The sequence below is a fragment of the Canis lupus genome, chromosome 1 (assembly GCF_003254725.2).
Source record: "Canis lupus dingo isolate Sandy chromosome 1, ASM325472v2, whole genome shotgun sequence".
Classification (NCBI taxonomy): domain Eukaryota; kingdom Metazoa; phylum Chordata; class Mammalia; order Carnivora; family Canidae; genus Canis; species Canis lupus.
In genome coordinates this window covers 110,638,251-110,663,572 of record NC_064243.1, presented here as the reverse complement: position 1 = coordinate 110,663,572, position 25,322 = coordinate 110,638,251, and the positions used below count along the sequence as shown (strand labels likewise).

Below are 25,322 nucleotides of genomic sequence, written 5' to 3'. Positions count from 1 at the left end.
TGTCTCTGCCTCTCTCCCTCTCTCTCTCTCTCTCTCTTTCTCTGTGTCTCTCATGAATAAATAAATAAATCTTTAAAAAAAAAATCTATTCCTCAAGGCAAATTTATTAAAAAATTAAAAAATAAAAAATAAAATAAAGTGTACAATTCAGGGGCACCCGGGTGCCTCAGTCAGTCAAGCATCTGCCTTTTGCTCAGGTCAATATCCCGGAGTCCTGGGATGGAACCCCATATCAGGCTCAGTGGTAAGTGGGGAGTCTCCTTCCCCCTCTCTCTGCCCCTCCGCTGCCCCCACTCATGTGCTCTCTCTCTCAAATGAATAAATAAAATCTTTAAAAATATAAAGTGGGGCAGCCCCGGTGGCCCAGCGGTTTAGCGCCGCCTTCAACCGGGGGTGTGATCCTGGAGACCAGGGATGGAGTGCCACCACGGGCTCCCTGCATGGAGCCTGCTTCTCCCTCTGCCTGTGTCTCTGCCTTTCTCTCTGTGTCTGTCATAAATAAATTTTTTAAAAATTAAAAAAAAGATTTAAAAAATAAATAAATAAAGCAAGGATATTGTCCCTGCTAATCCCTTTAAAAATAAATAAATAAATAAAAATATAAAGTGTACAGTTCAATGGTTTTAGTAAATTCAAAGAGCTGTGCAATTATTACAACCAATTTATTATTTTTAATTTTACTTATTTATTCAGAAGAGACACAGAGAGAGAGAGGGAGACACAGGCAGAAGGAGAAGCAGACTCCCTGCGGGGAGCCCGACGTGGGACTCAATCCCAGGACCCCAGGATCACGTGGGGAGCTGAAGGCAGGCGCTTAGCCGCTGAGCCACCCAGGTGTCCCATTACAACCAATTTAAAACCATGTCTTCACCCCCAAAATAAACCCCATATTCATTAGTAGTCACTCTGTATTTCTCCCCAACCTCCTTCAGCTCAGGTGATCCCTAATATATTTTATATAGATTTATATAGATTTGTACAGATTTGCCTATTCTGAACACTTTATATAAATTTAATCATACAGGCAGCCCGGGTGGCTCAGCGGTTTGGTGCTGCCTTCAGCCCAGGGCGTGATCCTGGAGACCTGGGATCGAGTCCCACCTCAGGCTCCCTGTGAGGAGCCTGCTTCTCCCTCTGCCTGTGTTTCTCATGAATAAATAAATAAATCCTTAAAAATAAATACATAAAATCTTTAAAAAATAAATAAATAAATTTAATCATACAGTATATGGTATTTTGTGACTGGCTTCTTTCACTTAGCATAATGTTTTTGTTTTATTTTGTTTTAATTTTTTTTTTTTTAAGTAGGCTCTATGCCCAGCATAGAGCCCAATGCAGCACTTGAACTCATGTCCCTGATCAAGACCTGAGCTGAGATCATGGGGCACCTGGGTGGCTCAGTGGTTGAGCATCTAACTTCAGCTGAGGTCATGATCTCGGGATCCTAGGATCGAGTCCCGCATCGGGCTCCCCGCAGGGAGCCTGCTTCTCCCTCTGCCTATGTCTCTGCCTCTCTCCCAGTGTCTCTCATGAATAAATAAATAAAATCTTAAAAAAAAAAAAAAAGATCTGAGCTGAGATCAAAAGTCCAACACTGAACTAAATGAGCCACCCAGGCACCTCTAGCATAATGTTTTTGAGGTTTATCTACATTGTAGCATTCATTCCTTTTACTGGTCAAAAAAACCTTCCATTGTCCAGGTAACTGCTTTTAATTTACCCATTTATCAGCTGATGGACGTTTAGGTGGTCTCCACAAACACTTGAGTAGATGCACGTTTTCAGTTGTCCAGAATATATATGTATATGCACAGGAGTGGAATTGCTGGGTTATACAGTAACTCTATTTTGCCATAGATAAAATCTCTTTATTTCCTCTGCTTTGAGGAGCTGCCAAATTGTTTTCGAAAGCAGCTGCACCGTTTTACATTCCTACCAGCAGGGTATGGAGGTTCCAATTCCTCCACAGCCGTTCCAGTACTTATTATCTGTCTTTTCCATTACAGCCACCCTAGCAGGTGTGAAGTGGTATCTCATTGTGGTTTTGATTTTCATCCGACTGAAAACGATGCTGCAGATCTTTTCTTATCATTCACTGGTTTTGGATCCTCTTTGGGGCTAGATGAACTCTAGCTACTTTGCCATATTTGATCCAGATCTTTCAAATTAAACTATAAATGACATCATTGATGTCTCGGCACATCCTCTTCTCAGAGTCCATCCTTGCCCTTTGCCACATCCTGCATGTCATGTTCAGTGCGACCTCCCGTGTTTTCATACTATTATCACATACAGATGCATCCCCAAATAATCTACAGCATTGGTTTTGCAGGTTTTCAAACCTGATATAAATGTCATTATCCTGTAATCCTTCTGCTTTTGCTTTTTTTTTTTTTTTAAGATTTTATTTAGGGGATCCCTGGGTGGCTCAGCGGTTTCGCACCTGCCTTTGGCCCTGGGCGCCATCCTGGAGTCCCGGGATCGAGTCCCGCGTCAGGCTCCTGGCATGGAGCCTGCTTCTCCCTCTGCCTGTGTCTCTGCTTCTCTCTCTCTCTCTCTCTCTGTGTCTATCATAAATAAATAAAAATAAATCTTTTAAAAAATAAAGATTTTATTTATTCATGAGAGAGAGAGAGCACAAGCTGGCAGAGGGGCAGAGGGAGAGGGAGAAGCAGGCTCCCCACTAAGCAGAGAGCCTGACATGGGGCTCCATCCCAGGACCCCAGGATCAAGACCTGAGCTGAATGTGACCAACTGAGCCACCCAGGCACCCCTGCACTTGCTTTTTATTTTTTATTTTTATGTTAGTTTCCTAGCGCTGCTGTCACTTTAGACCACAAACTGAGTGGCTTAAAGCAACAAATTTATTTCCTTCCACTTCTGGAAAGTAGGAACCCCAAAATCATGGTGCTGGCAGAGCTGTGCTCTCCCTGAAGGCTCAAGAGGAGAATCCTCCTTTGCCTCTTCCTAGCTTCTGGGGTTTGCCAGTGATCCTTGACATCCCTTGGCTCCAATCTCTGCCTCTGACTTTCTTCCGTGTGTCTCCCATCATGTGGGTTTCTTCCGTGTATATACCTATGTCTGTGTCCAAATTTCCGATCATGTTGGGTTCACACCCCACCCTAACAGTATGACCTCATCTTGGTGACAACGGCAAAAACCCTACTTCTAAATAAGGTCACATTCTATTTCTAAATAGGGTTCTAGCGCACTTGAATTTGGGGGCAGGGCTCACTATTCAACCCAGTACACTCATCATTATGTTTTTAGGACTCACACTATTGGAATGCGTATCCAGTTCATTCACTTGAACTGCAGTGTGGGAGGCCTCTGTGAGAGTATACCGCAATTTATGCATCCCTCCTCCTGCTGGTAGATGGCCTTACCTTGTTTCCAGTTTTCTCCATTTCCGACTAGAATGCAATTAACATCTCTGAACTTGTCTCTTAGAGTTTCTTAGGGCAGTAATTTTCAAACTGCCCAACAAGATCCATTAGTGGGTTGTGAAATCAATTTAGTGGGTGGCGAACACGACTTTCCCTTTAATGAAATGGAATTAAATAGAACAGAAGCTATTGTAACACATGCACATAGTCTGGGTAAGGATTACCCTGTGAAACCGTTTCGGGTATGTATGTAATATGTCCCCACATGAGCAAACATGCTTAGGAGCCACAGCCCAGGACGATGCAGCCAACAACCCTCATGCCCTGTCCAAGGTCTGATGGAGGCCGCCAAATGGCTTCTCCAACTCATTTGTTCATTCACACTTCCAACAGCTCCTCATCAACGCTTACCATAGTCAAAAATTTTGACTTTTTGCCAGGCCACTGGGTTTTCATCCTGTTTCTGGAAAAGGAAACAGGCTGAGACAGGGCAGAAATGCCAGGAGCTGGAAGACAGACCGTGCCATCCGAATGCAAAGACCCGGTCTGAGATGCAACGTCGAAGATCCCCTAAGTGAAGAATTCGTGGGTTCTAAGAGAGGATGAGGGCCTGAGTAGGAAAGGGTGTTGGAATGAGCGGGTCAACTCTCATCCTAAACCCCTTTCCCCTTCCCGCACCTCAAAGGGGGGGGCCTGGGGTGCAGGAAGGGCGCGGTCCACGGCGCCCCCGGGTGGCCGCCCAGCGCACAGCCAGAGCTGGGCAGGTGCGCAGGTTGGGGCGAAAACCACGCTCCTGCAGCGCGGAGCCTACCAGAGGCGTCTCGACCTCTGCGTTCTTGAACCTCATCTTCCCGCCTCATCTCCTGGGGGACCCAGGGGCCCACCTCCTCTGGAAATCTGGGTGTCTCAGCTCTAGCCCGATTTCCCACAACCCCGCCCGCCCATCACGTGGGGACTCACGAATTATGTTGCCAAATTCCTGCTCCCCCAGACACCCAGCCCTGCTACTAGGGGACCTAGGGGGGTCTGGTCTGGTCGCGCTATGCTTTCCTTGTCCGGGGCAAAGAGATCGCACTATCTCCACCGACGCTGACTTCTAGAAATTGCAGCTCTTTGACCTTTAATCCCATGCTACAGCTAAAGATCCAAACCTGCATCCGAAAGCCCCAGGAATGCCCTGTCCCAGCCCCACCTCCCCGCAGGGTGGATAAAGCCCCCAGCCTCCTGGGTCCCTGGGTGGCTCAGCGGCGGAGCGTCTGCCTTCGGCTCAGGGCACGATCCCGGGGTTCCGGGATCGAGTCCCATGTGGGGCTCCCCGCAGGGAGCCTGCTTCTTCCTCTGCCTGTGTCTCTGCCTCGCTCTCTGTGTCTCTCTTAAATTAAAAAAAAAAAAAAAAATTTTTAAACTTTAAAAAACAGAAACTCCCAGCCCCACCCCCGACCCCAAAAGCCTCAGGTACCCTCCTCCGGTGCTACCTTGAGACCCAGTTTCCAGAAGGTCTCAGATGCGGCCCAGGTATCCTACCTACAATCCCCGCCCATTGAGAGTCTTCCCCTATCTCCACCCATCCGGCCCTCTTTAGGGGATCAGACTTGCGCACCCCATCTCTAGGAAGCCGGGTACCAGACCCTCCCCCGCCCCGCGCCTCCGCCCGCTGCAGACCCCGTACCTGCAGTCCCCTCCCTGCTTCCCCAGGGTCCGCCCCCCCCCCCCCGCCTTCCGCTCGGGGCCCCGCCCCCACCCCGGGCCGCGCCGGCCGCACCTCTGCCCGCCGCCCGCCTCCCTCCCCCGGCACCCGAGGGCCCCATGGCCGCGGCGGCTGCCCCCCGGGGGCGGCGGTGGGAAGAGGCCCGCGAGCTCCGCCGCGCGGTGGGGCTGCTGCAGCGCCTGGAGGAGCAATGCGGGGACCCCCGGCTGGCCTCCGGGCCCCCCTCGCTGCGAGACCTGCTGCCCCGCACCGCGCAGCTGCTGCGCGACGTGGCCCACGCCCGGCAGGCGGCCGGGGGGGGGCGGCCCCGAGGACCCCGGGGGTGCGAGGGACTTTCTCATCGTCTACGTTCACAACCTGGAGGCCAAGAGCAGGCAGGTGGCGGCACTGCTGCCATCCCGGGGCGACAGGGGCGCGGACGACGAGCTCTTCCGGGAGGGCTCCAGACTCAGGTGAGCAGCCGCCCTCGCCCGGGACAGAGAGGGCATCTGGAGTCCGGGCCCCAGCCCCTCCTCCCTCAGACCGGGGGTCCAGGCCCCAGCCCCTCCTCCCTCAGACCCGGGGGTCCGGGCCCCAGCCCCTCCTCCCTCAGACCGGGGGGTCCAGGCCCCAGCCCCTCCTCCCTCAGACCCGGGGGTCCGGGCCCCAGCCCCTCCTCCCTCAGACCGGGGTGTCCAGGCCCCAGCCCCTCCTCCCTCAGACCGGGGTGTCCAGGCCCCAGCCCCTCCTCCCTCAGACCCGGGGGTCCGGGCCCCAGCCCCTCCGCCCTCAGACCGGGGTGTCCAGGCCCCAGCCCCTCCTCCCTCAGACCCGGGGGTCCGGGCCCCAGCCCCTCCTCCCTCAGACCCGGGGGTCCCGGCCCCCAGCCCCTCCTCCCTCAGACCGGGGGTCCGGGCCCCAGCCCCTCCTCCCTCAGACCGGGGGTCCGGGCCCCAGCCCCTCCTCCCTCAGACCGGGGGTCCGGGCCCCAGCCCCTCCGCCCTCAGACCGGGGTGTCCAGGCCCCAGCCCCTCCTCCCTCAGACCCGGGGGTCCGGGCCCCAGCCCCTCCTCCCTCAGACCGGGGGGTCCAGGCCCCAGCCCCTCCTCCCTCAGACCGGGGGTCCGGGCCCCCAGCCCCTCCTCCCTCAGACCCGGGGGTCCGGGCCCCCAGCCCCTCCTCCCTCAGACCGGGGGTCCAGGCCCCCAGCCCCTCCTCCCTCAGACCGGGGGATCCAGGCCCCCAGCCCCCCTCCTCCCTCAGACCCAGGAATCCGGGACCCCAGCCCCCTCCTCCCTCAGACCCAGGGGTCCAGGCCCCCAGCCCCTCCTCCCTCAGACCCAGGAATCCGGGACCCCAGTCCCCTCCTCCCTCAGACCCAGGGGTCCAGACCCCCAGCCCCCCTCCTCCCTCAGACCCAGGAATCCGGGACCCCAGCCCCCTCCTCCCTCAGACCCAGGGGTCCAGGCCCCCAGCCCCTCCTCCCTCAGACCCAGGGATCCAGGCCCCCAGCCCCCTCCTCCCTCAGACTGGGGGGTCCAGGCCCCCAGCCCCTCCTCCTTCAGACCCAGGGGTCCAGGCCCCCAACCGCCCTCCTCCCTCAGACCCATGGGTCTAGGCCTCCAGCACCCCCTCCTCTCTCAGACTCAGGGTCCAGGCCCCCAGCCCCCTCCTCCCTCAGACCCGGGGGGTCCAGGCCCCCAGCCCCCTCCTCCCTCAGACCCAGGGGTCCAGCCCCCCAGCCCCTCCTCCCTCAGACCCGGGGGTCCAGGCCCCCAGCCACTCTTCCCTCAGACCCAGGAGTCCAGGCCCCCAGACCCTCCTCCCTCAGACCCAGGAATCCAGGCCCCCAGACCCTCCTCCCTCAGACCCAGGAATCCAGGCCCCCAGACCCTCCTCCCTCAGACCCAGGAGTCCAGGCCCCCAGCCCCTCTTCCCTCAGACCCAAGAGTCCAGGTCCCCCATACCCTCCTCCTCCTTCAGACCCAGTAGTTTAGGGGGCCCCCCAGCCCCTCCTCCCTCAGATCCAGGGGTCCTGAGCCCTAGTCCTCTGCTCCCTCAGACCCAGGAGTCCAAGTCCCAACCCCTTCTCCCTGAGAGAAGCTGGAAAACTGAGCAATCCAGTTTTTTCTTTGGACTAGATGCCCTCAACTCCCCATTTCACCTCTTTCTTAGCCACCCAGCACCCTGCTTCAAATTGCCCCCCTCTCCCAGAGGCCTAGACACACAATCTGGGAATGTGGGCACCCCAGCGAGCTTGTTACATGAGGAGGGATGGACTGACATCCCCATCGTCCCGCCTGACTTGGGGGATGATGCACAGCACCCCCGTCCCCTGGCGCCACCTGAGGAACAGCTAGCTCAGGTCCTGGGGCTTATCTCTAGGGCCCCCTCTTCTGAACTCTGGGGAAGGGGCTGCTGAGTGACCAGAGCAGATGAGGATTGGGGTCTAGAGCCTGGAACAAAACAAAGTCTGGACGGGTGGCTCTCAACCCTCTCAGGCAAATACTTTGTAGTGTCTCCTTAAATTCATCCTGAAATGAAATGCATAGGTTAAACTAACTACCTACCCATAATTTTTTTTAAATCACCATAGTATCCCAAATGTATTATAAGGGATGACAAAAAGACTGCCCTTCATAATAACATTATCTGTGTTCCAAACGAAAATGCCAAGACACAATTAAAATTATTCGGAAAGGCAAACTTGCTAGTCAGACACTTGCACCGCTAGGCAGGATCCTTTATCACTGAACCAGTCTTCCTGCCATATATAGGAGAGTTGAATTTCTGTAAAATTCAGCAGAAATTTAAGGTGTACAGAAAAATGCTTTTGTAGGTGTGCATGGATGGTTCAGTTGATTGTCTGCCTTCAGCTCAGGTCGTGATCCTGGGGTCCTGGGATCGAGTCCCGTGTAGGGCTCCCTGCTCAGCGGGGAGTCTGTTTCTCCCTCTTCCCCCTACTTGTGCTCTCTCACTCTCTCTCAAATACATAAATAAAATATTTTTTAAAATGCTTTTGTAAAACAAAATTGGGCTTTAGGTTTAGATAATTTAAAATAGATTTTCCACTTTCACTGATGTCTGATGGGACATTGGAAAGTGGAGTGGAATGTGGGTAAATTTTGCTAGTGGGGGGATTGTCCCCCACAATCTAGCCTCTCTACCATAATCACGATGTCAAGTTAATTTCTAGAAGCCCCTTAGAAAGTGGTGTAACTCCACTGAGAATCACTGTTCCAAAAACTAGGAAGCATAGAGGCTTAGTGAGTACCTGAGTGAGTGTTCTAGAGTTACTAGTGTCATAGCAACTCTCTGAAGAAGATCCTAGAACAGCAATCTCCACTTAAAATCTAATGCAACCCACATGTGTAGTTTTATTTTCTAGTAGACATTTTACAGAAAGATTTTTTTTTAAGATTTTATTTTTAAGTAATCTCTACACCCAACATGGGGCTTGAACTCACACCCCCGGGATCAAGAGTCACCGGCTTCACTGACTGAGCCAGGGAGGCACCCAAGAAAGATTTTATTTTAACAAGTGCAATGAGTTTTAATAACCTTCCCTTTATTTTACTCACAATATGTAAAATATTATCATCTCAACTTATAATCAGTATAAAGCAATAATTAATAAGATAGTTCACATTCTTTTTAAAATTTTTCCACTAAGTTTCAGAAATCTGCTGTGTATTTCACATTTTGAGCACATGTCCGTTTGGACCAGCCACATGCTGGTAGTGGCTATGTACTCGACTCTGGGAAGGGGAGATGTTTAGGCACCTCAGGGATAGCCCTATAAGGTGCCAGGAACCCTATAGACCTGGCTCAAGGAGGCTCTTAATATAAGATAATACAAACGATAATAATTAACATGCACTGAGTGCCGACTGTATGCCACGTACACTGGGCATTTTCTGTGCTCCTAACGCTGGACAAGGAGCACCTGCGTGGCTCAGCGGTTGAGTGTTTGCCTTCAGCTCAGGTCGTGATCCGGGAGTCCTGGGATGGAGCCCCAGGTCGGGCTCCCTGCTCAACCGGGGGTCCCCTCCTCCCTCTCCTTCTGCTGCTCCTCCTGTTCCTTCTCTCTCTCTCTCTCTCTCTTAAATAAATAAATAAATAAATAAATAAATAAATAAATAAATAAATAAAACCTTAAAAAAAAAAAAAGACATGGAAAAGTCCGTATTGATCCCCCTGGGAGACAGGGGCTGTGCATGTCCTGCACTTGTGCCCATTTCACAGTTGAAGAAACAGTCTTAAGGGGGGTAAAGGAACCTCCCCAAAATGACACAGCTAAGAGTCAGAGCTACCCTTTGCTGCCCCCCACATCCTGACCCATACCCTAGGGAGGCAGCTGGCAGGAGAAAGCACAGAGGTCCACAGAGGTCCCCCCACCGGGGGGCTGAAACCAAGAAGGCTCCGAGCAGCCCAGCCCCTGCTCACAGACCACTCCCAGTGCCCTCAGCTCTGGTGCGCCCATCTCTGACAACGCAGGGCTCCTCCTTCGGCCCCGGTGGGCTGCAGGAGGAGGCTGGGATCTGTTTGCTGGAGGATGACTCGGATATTGGGCAGCACCTCCCTTTCCTTCACAGGCAAGGAAATCGAGGTTCACGGAGGGGAGAGGTGGCAGGGTGTCAATGGACTTTGGCCCTGCACTGATACGTTACGGTGTCTGGGGGCCTGGTGCCGTGGATATTCCCCACAGCGGGCGCAGGTGTCAGGGGGAGCCCCAAGGTCCAGCCCAGGCCCTCAGAGCCCATCCCCACAGGCGACAGCTGGCCAAGCTGGCCCTCATCTTCAGTTACATGCACGCGGAACTGGGCGCGCTCTTCCCCAAGGGAGAGTACTGTGGACACACGTACAAGCTCACCAAGGCCTCAGCCCACAACTTCTGGAGGAGGCACTGCGGAGCCCGGTGAGTGAGCACCTGTCCCCAGGGCCGCTTAGCTCCTGGACCCTCGTCCTATCCCTGCCCTGGGGACCCAGGAGTCCAGGCCCCCAGCCCCTCCTCCCTCAGACCCAGGAGTCCAGGCCCCCAGCCCCTCCTCCCTCAGATCCAGGGGTCCAGGCCTCAGCTGCCTCCTTCCTAGAGGTCTTCCCATCCTAGGTTCCCAGGGGCCTTAGCTGCATACTCCACCCCCCCTCCATCCAGGTGTATGCTGCCCTGGGCTGAGTTTGAGTCGCTCTTGTGCACCTGCCACCCAGTGGAATCAGGCGCCACGGCCCTGGCCTTGCGCTCCACCATTAACCTCACCTGCAGTGGCCACGTGTCCATCTTCGAGTTTGACATCTTCACCAGGCTCTTTCAGGTGAGTGAAGGCCAAGGCTGGAAGCTCAGAATCTTGGGTCCTGAGGGGAAGGAGAGGTTGGGAACATGGCCTCCTGGGTCTGAGGGAAGAGAGGCTGGGATCCCAGACTCATGGCTCCTGGGGAAGGGAAGGTTCTGGGGTCTTCTGTGTAAGGTTCCTAGGCTCACCAAGGATGTAAGCTGAGTGGCTATGTTCTGAGACCCAGGGAGGCAGGAGGTTCGGGCTGCTTCCTCAGCCCCTCCCTGACCCCAGTGTTGCCCCACTCCAGCCATGGCCAACGCTTCTCAAGAACTGGCAGCTCCTGGCGGTCAACCACCCGGGCTACATGGCCTTCCTCACATACGATGAGGTCCAAGTGCGTCTGCAGGCCTGCAGAGACAAGCCAGGCAGGTAAAAGGGCCCGGCCTCAGGAGGAGGAGGCTGCTGGGGGCTCCAGGGTCTGGAGCCTGGGCTGGGCTGTGGTGGGAGCACAGCCAGCCTTTGGAGAGTAAGAATGGAAGGGCCGAGGTACCTGTGACCCCCCAGACTGCCAAGACCTAAGAGGTAGGATGCTGAGTGCCTCCTGCCATCCTGCCTCATCTTCTGGGACCTCCCAGGAGCCTGATGATGTTGAGCAGTGCTCAACATGCACCACCATCCGAAGTGCAATTCCGCTGACACCCTCTTGCAATGCACCTTCTCACAGTCCAGCAGCTAAAGGAATAATACGTGGCCTGAAGACCTTGCCCCAGCATAAGATCCATTTCTGATACATTGGAATTCATACTGTACTATCTATTAAAATCTTTTAAGATGACCCTCCTACACCTGCTGGGGTAGGAGACTAGGGACCAGACACCTGAGTCCTTTTTTTTTTTTTTAAAGATTTATTTATTTATTTATTTATGATAGACATAGAGAGAGAGAGAGAGAGAGAGAGAGGCAGAGACACAGGCAGAGGGAGAAGCAGGCTCCATGCAGGGAGCCCGATGTGGAATTCGATCCCGGGACTCCAGGATCGCACCCTGGGCCAAAGGCAGGCGCGCCAAACCGCTGAGCCACCCAGGGATCCCCGATACCTGAGTCCTTAAATTATTTCAAGCCAGGAATTTTGAGCTGTTGGGTCCTCCCAGAGGGCTAAGGATTGAGAGGCTGAGCTACCTGGAACACTAAAGGTTAAGGGAATAGTTCACATTCATGAATCTTTGCAGGGCCAAGGTATGAGAACCTCAGGACAGCAACTGTGTTAGCACTCTCCCGGGTACACTTCAAACTGGCTTAAAGGGAAAGAAAAAGGGATGGATTAATTCTCGTAATTGAAAAGACCAGGTATGGGGTTTCGGGTGCAGCTGGATCTAGGTGCTGACAAGCTATTGTAAGGAATGGGTTCCTATTCTTCCCTGTGTCTACTTTCCTCTGTTTTTGCTTCATTCTCAGACATGGTCTTTCCTTATGGTGGCAAATGACTTCTAGAATCCCAGCCATACACCCTCCCAGCTTAGCAACCTCTGTAGAAATGGGGTACCTTGTTCCTGATACTTCTAGCAAAAATCTCAGAGCTGATTTCCATCACTATGGTCAGGGATCCTACAATGCACTGATTGGCCAAGGTAGAACTAGCCTTGTCTAAAGTCTCCCAGTGAAGGGAGAGAGCTGAGCAGGTAAAACGTGGATATCCCCTACAGTGGCAGACAGAAATCTTAATGCTCATTGCCTTAAAAAGTGGGAAGGTTAAGGGAACTTAGACACCTGGGTCCTGAACAGAATGGGGAGCTGTGAAGTCCCAGATGAGCCAGGGCTGACACTCCCTCACCCCATCCTACCAACCTCTTCCTCCAGCTACATCTTCCGTCCCAGCTGCACTCGCCTGGGTCACTGGGCCATCGGATACGTGAGCTCAGACGGCAGCATCCTGCAGACCATCCCTCTCAACAAACCCCTGTTCCAAGCACTCCTGGACGGACAAAAGGAAGGCTTGTGAGTCACCATCCTGGCAGGGGGAGGGTGTCAGCAGAACGCACTTGGAAAGGTGGTGTGCGTTGAGCACTGCCCAAGATCACTCTGGGGGCTCGCGGGTTGCTCGGCAAACGCTGCACATTTGCAGTACCATATTGTTCCAGTAGGTGGCAGACGAGGGTCTTGAGCAAGGGGTGCCTTCTCTTCTTTTTTAAAAGATTTTATTTGTTTATTGCAGAGAGGGGCGGGGCAGGGAGGCAGGTAGAAAGAAGCTCCTGGAGGCTCCGTGCCGAGCTTGGAGCCCGACACCAGCCTTGATCTCACAACTCTGACATCAGGACCTCAGCCAAAATCAAGAGTCGGAAGCCTAACCCACTGAGCCACCCCCCAAGGGCGCCTTTTTTAGTTCACAGAAAGCTGCCATGTGGGCTAGCAAGTGGCTGGGGGACGCGTGTGGGGAGTGGTTCCACTGGTTCCATTCCTGGGAATTCTGCTGAAAAGCTTTTCCTTCTAGATAACCATAGCCTGTTCTAGAATCTAGACTGTTGTGGACTTTTTAAAAGATTTTATTTATTTGTTCATGAGAGAGGCAGGGATATAGGCAGAGGGAGAAGCAGGCTCCCTGCAGGGAGCGTGATGCGGGACTGGATCCCAGGACCCCGGGATAATGACCTGAGCCAAAGGCAGACGCTCAGCCACTGAGCCACCCAGGTGCCCCTTTTTAAATTTTAAGTGGGCTCCACACCCAATATGCAATTTGAACTCACTCCCCCGAGATTGAGAATCACATGCCTTACCGACTGCACCAGCCAGGCGTCCCATCTGGTCACATTTTTGTCAACCAATTGCTGCCTTATTGGTAACCAGTAGTTACCTTTATGTGTTTTTCTGCCGAACGACACCGTATTTAATATGTAGTCGATTCTCTCACAGTGACCTCCCGGCCAACAGCACTATAACTCACTTCTGAAGGAAGCTCCTCTAACACCTGTGCTTTCTCCATAAGATGCATCCCAGCCTTACACTTAGGAATGCTGGACAGCACCCCAGCACTATCTGGGGGTCATTTAAGATGGCGAAATCACCAACAAGAAGCGCTAAAGTACAAAAAAACAGTGGCACTAAATCCACTGATAAGGATATTTGTTTACAGAGCAAGGAGCTGAAACCAGAAGGCAGAGTGTCGCCTTCTCCAACCTCGCTCAGAAATGCATCAGGTGACTCAAATTTTTTGCCACTCTGTATAGTCAACGAATGATCACCCAAGTGCCATGACTATTGATTTGGGGGTGACAGACATTTTAGCAGGTAGAAACATTTACAGATCCAGAATCCAAGAATAAAGAAGCTCTCTTGGTTATACTATTTATTATATCCCTATCCGACAACCGAGAAAGACTGAGGTCCAGAGACACGGAGCTACTTGCCGGGGTCACGCAGCTGCTGAGCTCATCGGCTAGGTTTTGAAGCCAGGCTCAGTACATGGACCCTCACCCACCGTAATGTCTTGAGTTCCCAGTCAGACTTCATTGGAGAAAAGGATTCTAGAGATAAAATAAGTGTGAACACACCATCAATCTGGTTGAACCCCCACCCCCTGCACCTGCCTCGCACACATACCCCACCACCATTATAAAGACAGGAAGATAAAGGCCCTGAAAGGGGAGAAGAGACTCAGTGAGTCTCTTCAACCCCACAGTGAGGTGGCTTTCTAGGTCTAAAGTTGATCACAGCAGGGATGCCTGGGTGGCTCAGCGGTTGAGTGTCGACCTTCGACTCAGGTTGTGATCCCAGGGTCCCAGGATCGAGTCCCGCATTGGGTTCTTTGCAAGGAGCCTGCTTCTCCCTCTGCCTACGTCTCTGCCTCTCTCTGTGTGTCTCATGAATAAATAAATAAAATATTTTTAAAAAATAAATAAATAATAAAATTGATCAGAGCAGTTCCCTCTGGGGGCGTTTAGGTCTGGGGAAAGGATACTGCACATGTTTTATGGGTGCCACCAGTCTTTGCCCCTGGCATGATTATGTTCATTTTACAGAAAGGAAAACTGAGTGCAGGGAGGTAGAGCTGCCCAGCCCAGGGTACACTGTATGTGGGAGAGCTGCTCTGGGAACCAGGCACGGGCACTTGCCCTGCTCTACTGGGCTGGCCAGACAGAGCCACCAGCCTCAGTGGAGCTGTGGCCCCACTGTTGGTCTCAGGGGGCACCAGTGACCCAGAGATTTAGGAGACTTCTTCTCGGCTGCTCTGGAGCCTGGTGGTCAGAGCGCACCCACAGCCCAGGTCCTGCATCCCTCTAGACCCCTGTGTGGCTTCCAGCAGCGACCTTTCCTACTCTGAACCTCAGTAACTATATGTAAAATGAGGAGTGCAGATGATCTAGAAGGGTCCTTCTAATTCTGCTAGTCTAAGACCAGGATTGGGTCAGTCTAGCAATGTGTGACCTGAGATGTTCTTTTTTTTTTTTTTTTTTTTTTCTGAGATGTTCTTATACTTGGGCCTGAACCCTCAAGAACGGGGGTGCTCTGGGAGGGTGAAGCCTGGGACTCGGTCAGTTTCCTGGTTCTTTTTTTGTTTTAAAGATTTTATTTATTTATTCATGAGAGACACACAGAGAGAGGCAGAGACATAGGCAGACAGAGAAGCAGGCTCTTTGCAGGGAGCCTAACGTGGGACTTAATCCCAGGACCCCGGGATCACAACCTGAGCCAAAGGCAGACACTCAACCACTGAGCCACCCAAGCATTCCAGTTTCCTGGTTCTTGTTGAGCTGATTTGTGTTTCTAGAGCTTGAGACACTCAGGTCTAATGTGGCCTTTTTGGGGGGTCTGAGGGGACACGGCCCTGCCCTGGAAAGTCCCAGTGTGGTGAGAAAGAAGAGAGAAGATCCCCAGGCCAATGATGGGTCTGGGAGAAATGCTCACAGAGGCCCTGGGCCCATGGCAGAGTCAGGGGGAGTCCTTGCTCCTCTGGGGTGCGGATTGCTAGACGGCCCTCGGTCTGCCTCTCTTCCCCAGCTACCTCTACCCAAATGGGAGGAGCCACAATCCAGACCTGACTGAACTCTACCAGATGGAACCCCATCAGTACATCCACGTGTCAGAGGTGAGGCCCAGGCCTGTGCCTCCCACCCCCACTGTGCCTCTACTCCGGAAGTCTCTCCCGCAGACTCAGGCCTTGGGTTTTTGTGGCTGTGTGGTGACCATGTGACGGGGTAAATCACTTGGCCTCTCTCTGCCTCTGTTCCTTCTCTGGAAAACACGGTTCCTCGTACCTCTTCCCCAGCGGTTTTTGTGGGGATTAAACCAGGAAACAATACTGCTGAGATGATCAGAATGGCTGATGTACTTGAACTTCCCCCAGTGATAGCCCCTGGACCAGTTCCTAGTCTTCACAGCCACCCCACGGGTGAGAGAGGAACAGCAAATGAAATCTTTTGGTATAAGTATATCCCACACAGTATTTGGGATATACTCAGACCTAAAACATTATGCATTATTTACCTAAAAATCAAATTTAACAGGGCATTTTTCATATTTTTAGTTGCTAAATCTGGCAACGCTGAGTATAGACCACCCCAGAGACTGAGTTTCATAATAAAGTACATGGAAGAGGCCGCTGGACACACGGCCCTCAACTTAGGAGGGTTCAGGGCTAGCACAGAGGTTTGGGACTTTCTTCCCGTGGCCTGACTTGTATCCCCATGGCTAACACCTCCCTTCCCATCCTCCCCATCTTCTCCCCTGCTAGGAACAGCTACAGCTATACTGGGCCATGAACTCCACGTTCGAGCTCTGCAAGATCTGCGCTGAGGGCAACAAGGACGTGAAAATCAAGCCTTGTGGGCACCTGCTCTGTAGCCGCTGCCTGGCCGCCTGGCAGGTGGGTCTGACCGCCCTGCCTTCCTGCCTAGTCTCCCCACCCCAACCCCAGCCCCCTTTATGTTAAAAGTCCTGGTAGGATTTCCCACAGGCCTCATGGATCAGATGGAGAAAGTGAGGCCCAGGGAGAGCAGGGATTTGCTTGGGGTCACTCAGGAGTGATGAGCGGGAGCCCACCTCTCTATGTGCCTCTGTCTCTATCTTGCTCTGCATCTCTCATCTCCGCTCCTCCTTCTCCAGCTGCGTTATTATTAGCAGAAAGGGCTCCTTGTTCCCTGGCTGGGTGATCTGGGGCCGGTGGCTTCCCCTCTCTGAGCCTTGACTTCCTGCCCTGGAGAAGGGGGAGCTGATGGTAGTAACTTCTCAAGGGCTATGGTGAAGCCCACAAAGCCCTCTGCAAAGGTCCCTGGGAAACTGGGGCTGTTGCCCCTGTGTACCGTAGGTGCCTGATATTAAGCTTTTTGATGGTAATTGGAGGTGTTTGACACACTATTTTTTTTAAGATAATATTTATTTATTCATGAGAGAGGCAGAGACACAGGCAGAGGGAGAAGCAGGCTCCCCACCAGGTGCCCAATGGCGGACTCGATCCTGGGACTCCAGGATCATGACCTGAGCCAAAGGCAGACGCTCAGCCACTCAGGTGCCCGTTACATGTTTTTGATGGCTGAGGCATGCATTCCAAAGGCATTCATTCATCTTGAATACACATATTGCCAGCTGTAGGACACAGCTCCTAGCAAAACGACAGAATAAGGAACCAGGCCACCCCTCTCATGAAGTTCCCCTTTAGAAAACCCGGGGTAACTAGTCAGATAGCAGACCCCTTAAGTGACCCCACTTTTCCCTTCCCATGCCCTAATGCCTTAAATTCGCCAATGAAGAGTAAACCTGCAAATCCGTAGATACCACACTCAGCGCCCAATAAAGGCAGAGCCCTGGGTGCATGCATCTTCTCTCTCTGTCCACCTGGGACTCACTGTGAGGAGCCAGCATGCAACGTATCCCCCGGGACCTGTGAGTAATCAATCTTGGTTTTTTTTTTTTTTAAAGATTTTATTTATTTATTCATGAGAGACACAGAGAGAGAGACAGAGACACAGGCAGAGAGAGAAGCAGGCTCCTTGCGGGGAGCCCGATGAGGGACTCGATCCCAGGGCCCCGGGACCATATCTTGAGCCAAAGGCACATGGCCAACCACTGAGCCACGCAGGCGCCCCTCAGTCTTGTTTTTGAGAGCTCACTGGCAGTTGCTGCTAAGGTGTGTCCTATGATCATAAGCACCGCAGGGACCAGCTGAGCCCCAACAGTGGCCCCAGTGGTGATTGTGAGACAGATGTCTGTGGGGCTCACCACGATTAGTACAGGCCCAAGCAAGTGCATCAGGCATTCCGAGGTGACAGCATCCCAGGACAGCTGAGCCCTGCCCCTCCCCCCACACAACACCCTGGCTCCGCCCGCTGGGCTCCCTGCTTGGGTGCCCCTCCTGACCTCACGCTCTGCTCCCGTGTCCCCCTTCCCATCCTGCATCCCCTCATTCCCCCCCTTCCCAACTCCTCTCCCTCTCTCTGTTTCCTCCATCTGGCCTCAGCACGTCGCTCTGTTAGGGAGGAAGGCCCTGTGGTCCCAAGGGACATGGAGGAGACCAGGGAGACCCTGACCCTATCCTTCCCCCCACCAGAACTCCGACAGCCAGACCTGCCCCTTCTGCCGCACAGAGATCAAGGGCCATGAGGCTGTGAGTGTCCATCAAATCCAAGTGAGGCCAGCGGAAGCCAGGGCCGCTGCTGAGGACCAGAGAGAGAACAGAGACCAAGCAGATGGAGAGGAGGAGCTGGGGCAGGTAAGCAGGGCCAGGCAGGAGCTGAAACTGGAACTCCTGGGTCTGAGGGAGAAGGGGACTGGGGTCTAGACCCCTGGGTCTGAGGGAGGAGGGGACTGGGGTCTAGACCCCTGGGTCTGAGGGAGGAGGGGACTGGGGTCTGGACCCCTGGGTCTGAGGGAGGAGGGGACTGGGGTTTGGACCCCTGGGTCTGAGGGAGCTGGTGACCTAGGGTTCCTAGGGACCTAGACCTTTGTTTCCCCAAGGGTCTGAGGCTCTGACTTCCTCTAGCTGTAACTCTCCCCAGGGTTAGGACTTTGCCTTATTCTCCATTCCATCTCCAAAGCCTAGAAGAGTGCTGGGACTCTAGGCAGAAGGACACGTAGGGGGAATATGACAGCTTACAATCCCCTCCCCACCCTGTGTCTCTCCTAGGTGGCTTCCTCAGCCCCCCCACAACCCCCTCAGCTGAATGTGTCCGCAGCTAAAGACTGGCTGAAAGTGGTGAGTCAGATACTGGTGTGAGGTGGGCAGCTCAGGTCTCGTTCAGCCCCGGGCTCCCTCAGGGACTCCAGGCCCAGCACTTACCCTCTGTACCCAATGACAAGGCGCTAGGCGATCCTCTATACTCTCTCATTCTCCTCCTTACTCATCCCCCTTGCTGGCTTTCTGCCTCTCCTTCCAGCATCCCAGGCATGTCTAACCCCAGGGCCTTTGCACGAGCTATTCCCTCTGCCTGGATCTCCTTTCTCCAGGCTTGCTTTCTCATCTCCTTCTCAGGGAGACTTCCCTGACCAGCCTATCTTATTGATAAAAGGAACCCCCCTCCCTCCAAGCCTCTTCTCTGCTGACTTCCATAGTTCTTTTCACCACCTAGCAGAGGGTACAGTCTGTTTCTATCCCAGTCAGCAGGTTGTAGCCCTCCCAGAGATTGGGACTTTGTCTTCTCTGCTATGTCTCCAGAGTCTAGAGCAGTGCCTGACATATCGCAGGTATTCAGTGGACAGCCTTTGAATGGATACAGTGAACTGGGTCTTCCCAGCAGCCCTACAAAGTCAAAGCTGTTCCCCTCTTCATTTTTTCAGAGGAAAAGGGCTCAGAAAGGTGACTGCACTTGCCAAAACCTCAAAATGTGATACAAGAGAATCTAGTGGTTAGGAGGGGGTGGTCTTAGAAACCCCTAAAATCCTCTGCTTATTTTCTAAGCAAGCCCCAGCTTTCTTCTTCTCCTTCTCCTTCTTCTTTTTTAAGATTTTGTTTATTTGTTCATGAGAGACACAGAGAGAGAGGCAGAGACACAGGCAGAGGGAGAAGCAGGCTCCTTGTAGGGAGCCCAATGCGGGACTCGATCCCATGACCCTGGGATCATGCCCTGAGCCAAAGGCAGACACTCAACCACTGAGCCACCCAGGTGCCCCAAGCCCCAGCCTTCTTTCCCCCCACACCCCTCACTTCCTACCTCAGGATTTTCCAAGCCCCTGGCCTGCTGGGGAGGGGCCAGTCTCTCTTAGCATCTCAGGCTGAGCACACACTAGATTCAATCAATACAGGGCTGTCTTCAAACAAACAGCTCAGGAAGTCCGGGAACATTATTCGACCGCAGCAAACAAGTGAGCCAGCAGGAAGGGGGGTGGCGGTGACACCAGCCAGGGAAGCTAAAAACAGATCCAGACCTGCAGCCAAAAGCAAATGGAAACATTAGGAGGCACTCAGCCTGCTCCCTGAGGACAATGAGGGGGACACAGCCAGAACGGCAGGCCGATGGGGCACCTCCGGCCACATGGGCACACCTTTGCCTCGGCTGGGCCCTCCGCCTGGCATGCCCTTTCCTCTTCTCCCCAGACCCAGCCCAGTTCAAATCCCAGTCAACTCCTACCCCTTCATCCTTCAAAACATGCTGCAAGAGAGGCGGCCTGGGGGCGCCGCTTCCCAGCAAAGCGACCACCATATGAGAACAGTTAACGTGTGTATAACTTGCCATATGCCTGGCACTGCTTTTAATGTATTGATTTAATTGTCATGACAACCCAGTGAAGTAGGTCCTGTTGGGATCCCTATCATGCAGAGTGAGATGTGAGGTCACTAGCTCAAGGTGAAAGAGTCAGGACTGGCCCCCAGGCCCCTGGCTCTAGACTCCAGACTCCATCCTCCACTCCCTTGGGCCTCTGTTCCCTTGTCTGTGAAATGGGCATCATGCCAGTCGCTGCCGCATGGGGGCGAGGGGTTGGGCTGCTGTGGGCACGGGGCAAAGGGGGCTGTGTCAGTGCGGTTGTGGTTTGCATCTGCTGCTCCTACCCTGCTGTTCTCCATCTGAGAAATCCACCTCTAGGCAGCAAGACTCATTCAGTGGGACCCTGGCACCTCGCTGGCCACTGGGGACCTCTCACCTCCTCACTCTCTCCATGTGGAGAATAGCAATAAACCTGGGCTGGGCCCCACGGGTTCTGATGAAGTGGGCAAGACTGAGTGTGTATGACCTGGGTCACACCCCGTCCTAGCCTCTTAGAAGACCCTATTAGCTCCCCAGGGCTCCGAGAAAAAGCCAACATACTCTCTGCAGCCCACAAGGCCTGGAGGAATCTGACCCCTCCCAACCTCTCTGACCTCTTACCATCCCCCCAACTCCTCTTCAGCAACAGTGGACCCCTGCTGTGTTCTAACAAGCCACCCAGCCCACTACCCATCATAGGACCTCTGCCTACACCCTTCTTCCATTCGGCCCTTCTGTTCAAGTCCACCCCCTTCCAAGAGGTCTTCTCCAGCCATTTATGAGTTGACCCCTACTCTCCCAATGCCCGTTTCAGTTCCCTGAAGAACATCTAACACTCTCGGGATATTTTCTTGCTCATGCACTGATTACTCATGGTATTGTGCACTGATTACTCACTCTCTGGATATTTCCTTGTCCATGCACTGTTTATTCGTGGTAAGTCTCTTGCTTAGTAGATCATCAGCTGCATGAGGACAGAGATTTGTGTGTTTTATTCATAGCTGTCTCTTCAGAACCTAGAATAGTGCCTGACACACTGTAGATGCTCAGGGAATGTTTGTGAGATGGATGGATGGATGGATGGACGGATGGATGGATGGATGGATGGATGGATGGATGGATGGATGGACGGACGGACGGATGGATGGATGGAAGGATGGATGGATGGATCGGTGGGTGAATGGATGATGGTGGATGGATGGGTGGATGGATGATTGGATAGATGGAGGGATGGGTGGATGGAGGGGTAGATGAGTAGATAGGTGGGTGAATGGGTGATGGTGGATGGATGGATGGTTGGACAGATGGAGGGATGGGTGGACAAACAAAACTTTCTACTCAAGCCAGAGGTGCTAAGGAAAAAAAAGCATGGACCAGGGACAAGACTGTCATATTGTCTCTCCCACCTCCCCCCCGCCCCCCAGCCACCAATGTGTTACTGCTGTTTGGGACTGTGAAATGAAAGATAGCTGTAGTTCAGCTGTGACATCTCTTAATCTCTTCCCCTCCAGGTACCTCCAGCCCTCCCCAGACTGCAGGGCCCTATTCCCTTGCCAAGAATTAAGACTGTGGCCTTAGCTCCGTGGCAAATCACCTCTAGCCCTCAGGCCAGGGAGGGAGCCACAGGGTAAGTGGAGAGGCAGCTGGGGTCCAGGACTCCCAGGTATGCGGGAAGATGGGATGGGGGTGCATAAGGGAAACACTGATCCTATGAGATGGACAACCCTTCTTCAAACTCTCTCCATTGCAGAAACTCCTAAAGGCAAAATCACCCCTCTGGCTGTCCTTGTGGGGCCCATGATCACCGCCCAGCCATGGGGGCTGGTTAATCTACTCCATCTGAGCCCCAGGCAGGTTCCTTCCCCTGGCCTGGCCCTGCCCTGTCGCCCAACCTGGCTGTGATTCTATCTAACCTCTCTTTCTGCCTCTCAGGGTACTAAATGTGCTGCTAAAGGGAACCCCAGGGGCTGGAAGGAGTTTGTGAATAATAAATTGCCAAGCCTGGCTGTCCTCTTATATGTGGAGAAAATGCAGGCCACCAGAGGGCAGCTTGACATTGGGAATGGGGGTCACCCACAAGATTAACCCCAGGGGTCTGGAGGGGCAAGTGGGAGGATCCAGGAGTCCAGGGCCCCATCCCCGGCCCCTCCCCTCAGACCCAGGAGTTCAGAGTCCCAAGTTCTCAGGGAATCAGGCAGCCAACTCTTTCCCCATTAATGCAAAGGAATTTCTGGAACTAGATCCAGATATCTAAGTACTAAGTCCCTAATCAAAAGGACCTTAAATTTCTTTAAGACTTATGCACCTGGTGTTGCCCCAATGTTCCTATCCCTCTCTTTCCTCCATTCCACTCTGGGAGTGAATTCCAGTCCAAATTAAACTGAAGAAGTGTCTCCCCACTTCACCACTAATCTTGTAGGGATCTAGTCTGCACCCCCTGAGCCCTGTCCTGTTCCCAGCCCTGGGCTGCATGAGGCTGGGTACACTTACCAGCAATCAGTCACTGCCTCCTGGTGGCTCACAGTCAATGGGTGACAGATAGTGACACCCCAGAGTGGGCGGGGCTGGGGGGAATGGGAGAAACAGAGGACGACCACGGAAGCCCAGAGTGGGCAGCTGAGCCACCCTGGGAGGTCAGGGAGGGCCTCTAGGAGGAGGCATCCAAGCTGAGCTGGAAAAGAAGAGGAAAAGGTATCCTGGTATAAAGGGAGCATAGATGCACACACCAGAGATTTGTCCCAAGCAGCAGAAGTCACCTCTGGGGGCAGAAAGGGAATTCATTGAGAGAACTTGGGGTCTCTCACAGAATCCCGGAAGTGATTAGAGAACCAGGACAGGAAAGTAAGCTGTGAAAGGGAAAGGAACCAGTAGCAGCGGGCTCCAACCGTAGCCCAGCCCCGATCACGCCACAGAACTGGTCTGATGAGGATACATACACTGGCACCCCGATGACCAATGGACACTTGTCACCTCACTGCCTCTGCCACCCCAGCAACTGGCCGTGGCTGCTGCTCTCACTAGCTGTTACCGGAACAAATAACAGACACTGAGTGGTGGACACCAGCATCGTGGTAGCTGCGGGCCAGGATCTGGGGGGGGCTCAGGTGGGTGGTCCTAGCTCAGGCTGCAATCAGGGGGTACCTGGGCAATCAGGGCATCTGGGGGGCTGAACAGACATCTCTCTGGAGTCAGACCCCTCCATGTGGTCGCCACACTTGCTAGTTTGGGCTTCCCCACAGCATGGTGGCCTAAGGTAGCCTGACTGCTTGAGTGGTGGCTGAAGGCGTCGTGGAGTCTTCCAGTGACCCAGGCAGAAACTGGGTGGCCCTTTCTGCCTAATCTTGGAAGTCCTGCAGCATCGCCTCTGCCACATTCTCTTGTTTACGCGTGAGTCACAAAACTGCACAGATATAAAAGAGGAAAGGACTTAGGTCCCCCCTTCTCAGGGGAGTGTCAAGATCAGATTGTCAGAATTGCATACAGAATGAGAGATACTGGGCAGCCCCGGTGGCACAGTGGTTTAGCGCCGCCTGCAGCCTGGGGTGTGATCCTGGAGACCCGGGATCGAGTCCCACATCGGGCTCCTGGTACATGGAGCCTGCTTCTCCCTCTGCCTGTGTCTCTGCCTCTCTCTTCGCTCTCTCTGAATGAATGAATAAATAAAATCTTAAAAAAAAAAAAAAAAGAATGAGAGATACTGTTGCAGCCATTTTTGGAAAATAGAATGTGTCCCAGCTTCGCAAGGGAGTAGACCAACCAGGCCCTGCTTCTCTGGCATTAGGAGGTCCTGATTCAAAGTATAGCAGGACTTAGGGGCGCCTGCCTGGCTCAGTCGGAAGAGCATGTGATTCTTGACCTCGAGGTCATCAGTTCGAGCCCTGCATGGGGTGTGGAGATGACTTAAAAATAGAAAACTTAAATTAAAAAAAGTTCTTATCTAAACCTTTCCTGCACGATTAACTGTTGTTGTCCAACTCAGAACGCATTCACGCTGCCCTCCAAGACATCACAGACTTTTAGTAGTTACGTTGTCCAGATGCGAATCTAGAATGACTAGGGAATCACCATTCCCCTCCTGGTGTGTCATGATCCCGTATTCCACAAACCATGCACAGGGTTTTGTTTGTTTGTTTTTTAAAGATTTTTATTTATTCCTGAGAGGCTCATAAAGAAAGAGGCAGAGACACAGGCAGAGGGAGAAGCAGGCTCCATGCAGGGACCCCACTGCGGGATTCAATCCCGGACTCTGGGATCATGACCTGAGCAAAATGCAGATGCCCAACCACTGAACCACCCAAACATCCCAAGCATGCACTAGTTTTGTTTGTTTTTTTTTTAAGGCTATTTTTATATATTTTTTATTAAGATTTTATTTACTCATTCATGAGAGACACACAGAGAGAGAGAGAGAGAGAGAGAGAGAGAGGCAAAGACACAAAGGCAGAGGGAGAAGCAGGCTCCATGCAGGGAGCCTGATGTGGGACTCGATCCTGGGTGTCCAGGATCAGGCCCTGGACCGAAGGCGGTGCTAAACCACTGAGCCACCCGGGCTGCCCGCGTGCACTAGTTTTAAAGTCAACCGTCACACACTGTAAAATAATGGGCTTAAGGTATAATAGTCCCCCCTCTTATCCTCAAGAGGAACTTTCCAAGACCCCCACCGGATGCTTGAAACCACAGACAGTATCCACCCCTCGCTGCACTGTATTTATTGACTAGGGACTTAGTACTTGGACATCTGTACATAGTGGTTAAGTTTAATTTACCGGTTAGGTACAGTAAGAGATTAACAATAGCTAATAACAAAATAGAACAGTTATAACAATATCCTGTAATTAGAGTTATGTGAAGGTGGTCTCCTTCTCAAAATTTCTTACTGTACTGTACTCACCCTTCTTGCGATGATGTGAGACAATAAATGCCTGTGTGAAAGATGCAGTGAGGGGAATGACACATGCATTGTGACGTAACCCTAGGCTACTCTTGTCCTTCTGAAACATACATTGGCAGGAGGATCATCTGCCTCCAGACTGTTGACCGAAGGTAACAAACCGTGGAAAGTGAAACCGCAGATAGCAGGGCTGCCATAGATGAAAAATAAGGCTCGCTAATTAAAATGTGACAGTGTATACACATGAGACAAGAAGGCTGGGATTGGGAAATTCATTTATTACACAGATGTTGACGCCACTTCTCAAACCAAGCACCGTTGTAGGCGCTGGAGATACGGTGGAAAGCAAAACAAAGTTTCCATCCTCTTAGCACTTATGTTCTACACAAGACAAACAATAAAAAATAAATATGTGGC

The 25,322-nt window shown here is 52.8% G+C and overlaps 1 protein-coding gene and 1 long non-coding RNA gene across 2 annotated transcripts; one reads left to right on the top strand and one right to left on the bottom strand.

Moving 5' to 3' along the window:
• The first annotated feature begins 5,117 nt into the window (after nt 1-5,117).
• CBLC (Cbl proto-oncogene C) lies at nt 5,118-22,030 on the top strand. Its single transcript, XM_025424712.3, is given in 12 exon segments — nt 5,118-5,387; nt 5,389-5,546; nt 9,845-9,991; nt 10,229-10,385; nt 10,654-10,775; nt 12,204-12,341; nt 15,339-15,426; nt 16,072-16,203; nt 17,884-18,045; nt 18,460-18,528; nt 21,526-21,641; nt 21,765-22,030. Coding segments are annotated over 12 exon segments (1,494 nt in total). The 5' UTR covers nt 5,118-5,192; the 3' UTR covers nt 21,775-22,030.
• Nucleotides 19,482-23,587, bottom strand: LOC112645330 (uncharacterized). The gene is made up of 4 exons (XR_003127042.3): nt 23,156-23,587; nt 22,505-22,685; nt 20,912-20,978; nt 19,482-19,697 (listed from the first exon to the last, which is right to left on the bottom strand). It is a non-coding gene; the product is annotated as an uncharacterized LOC112645330 (long non-coding RNA).
• Between the last annotated feature and the right edge of the window lie 1,735 nt (nt 23,588-25,322).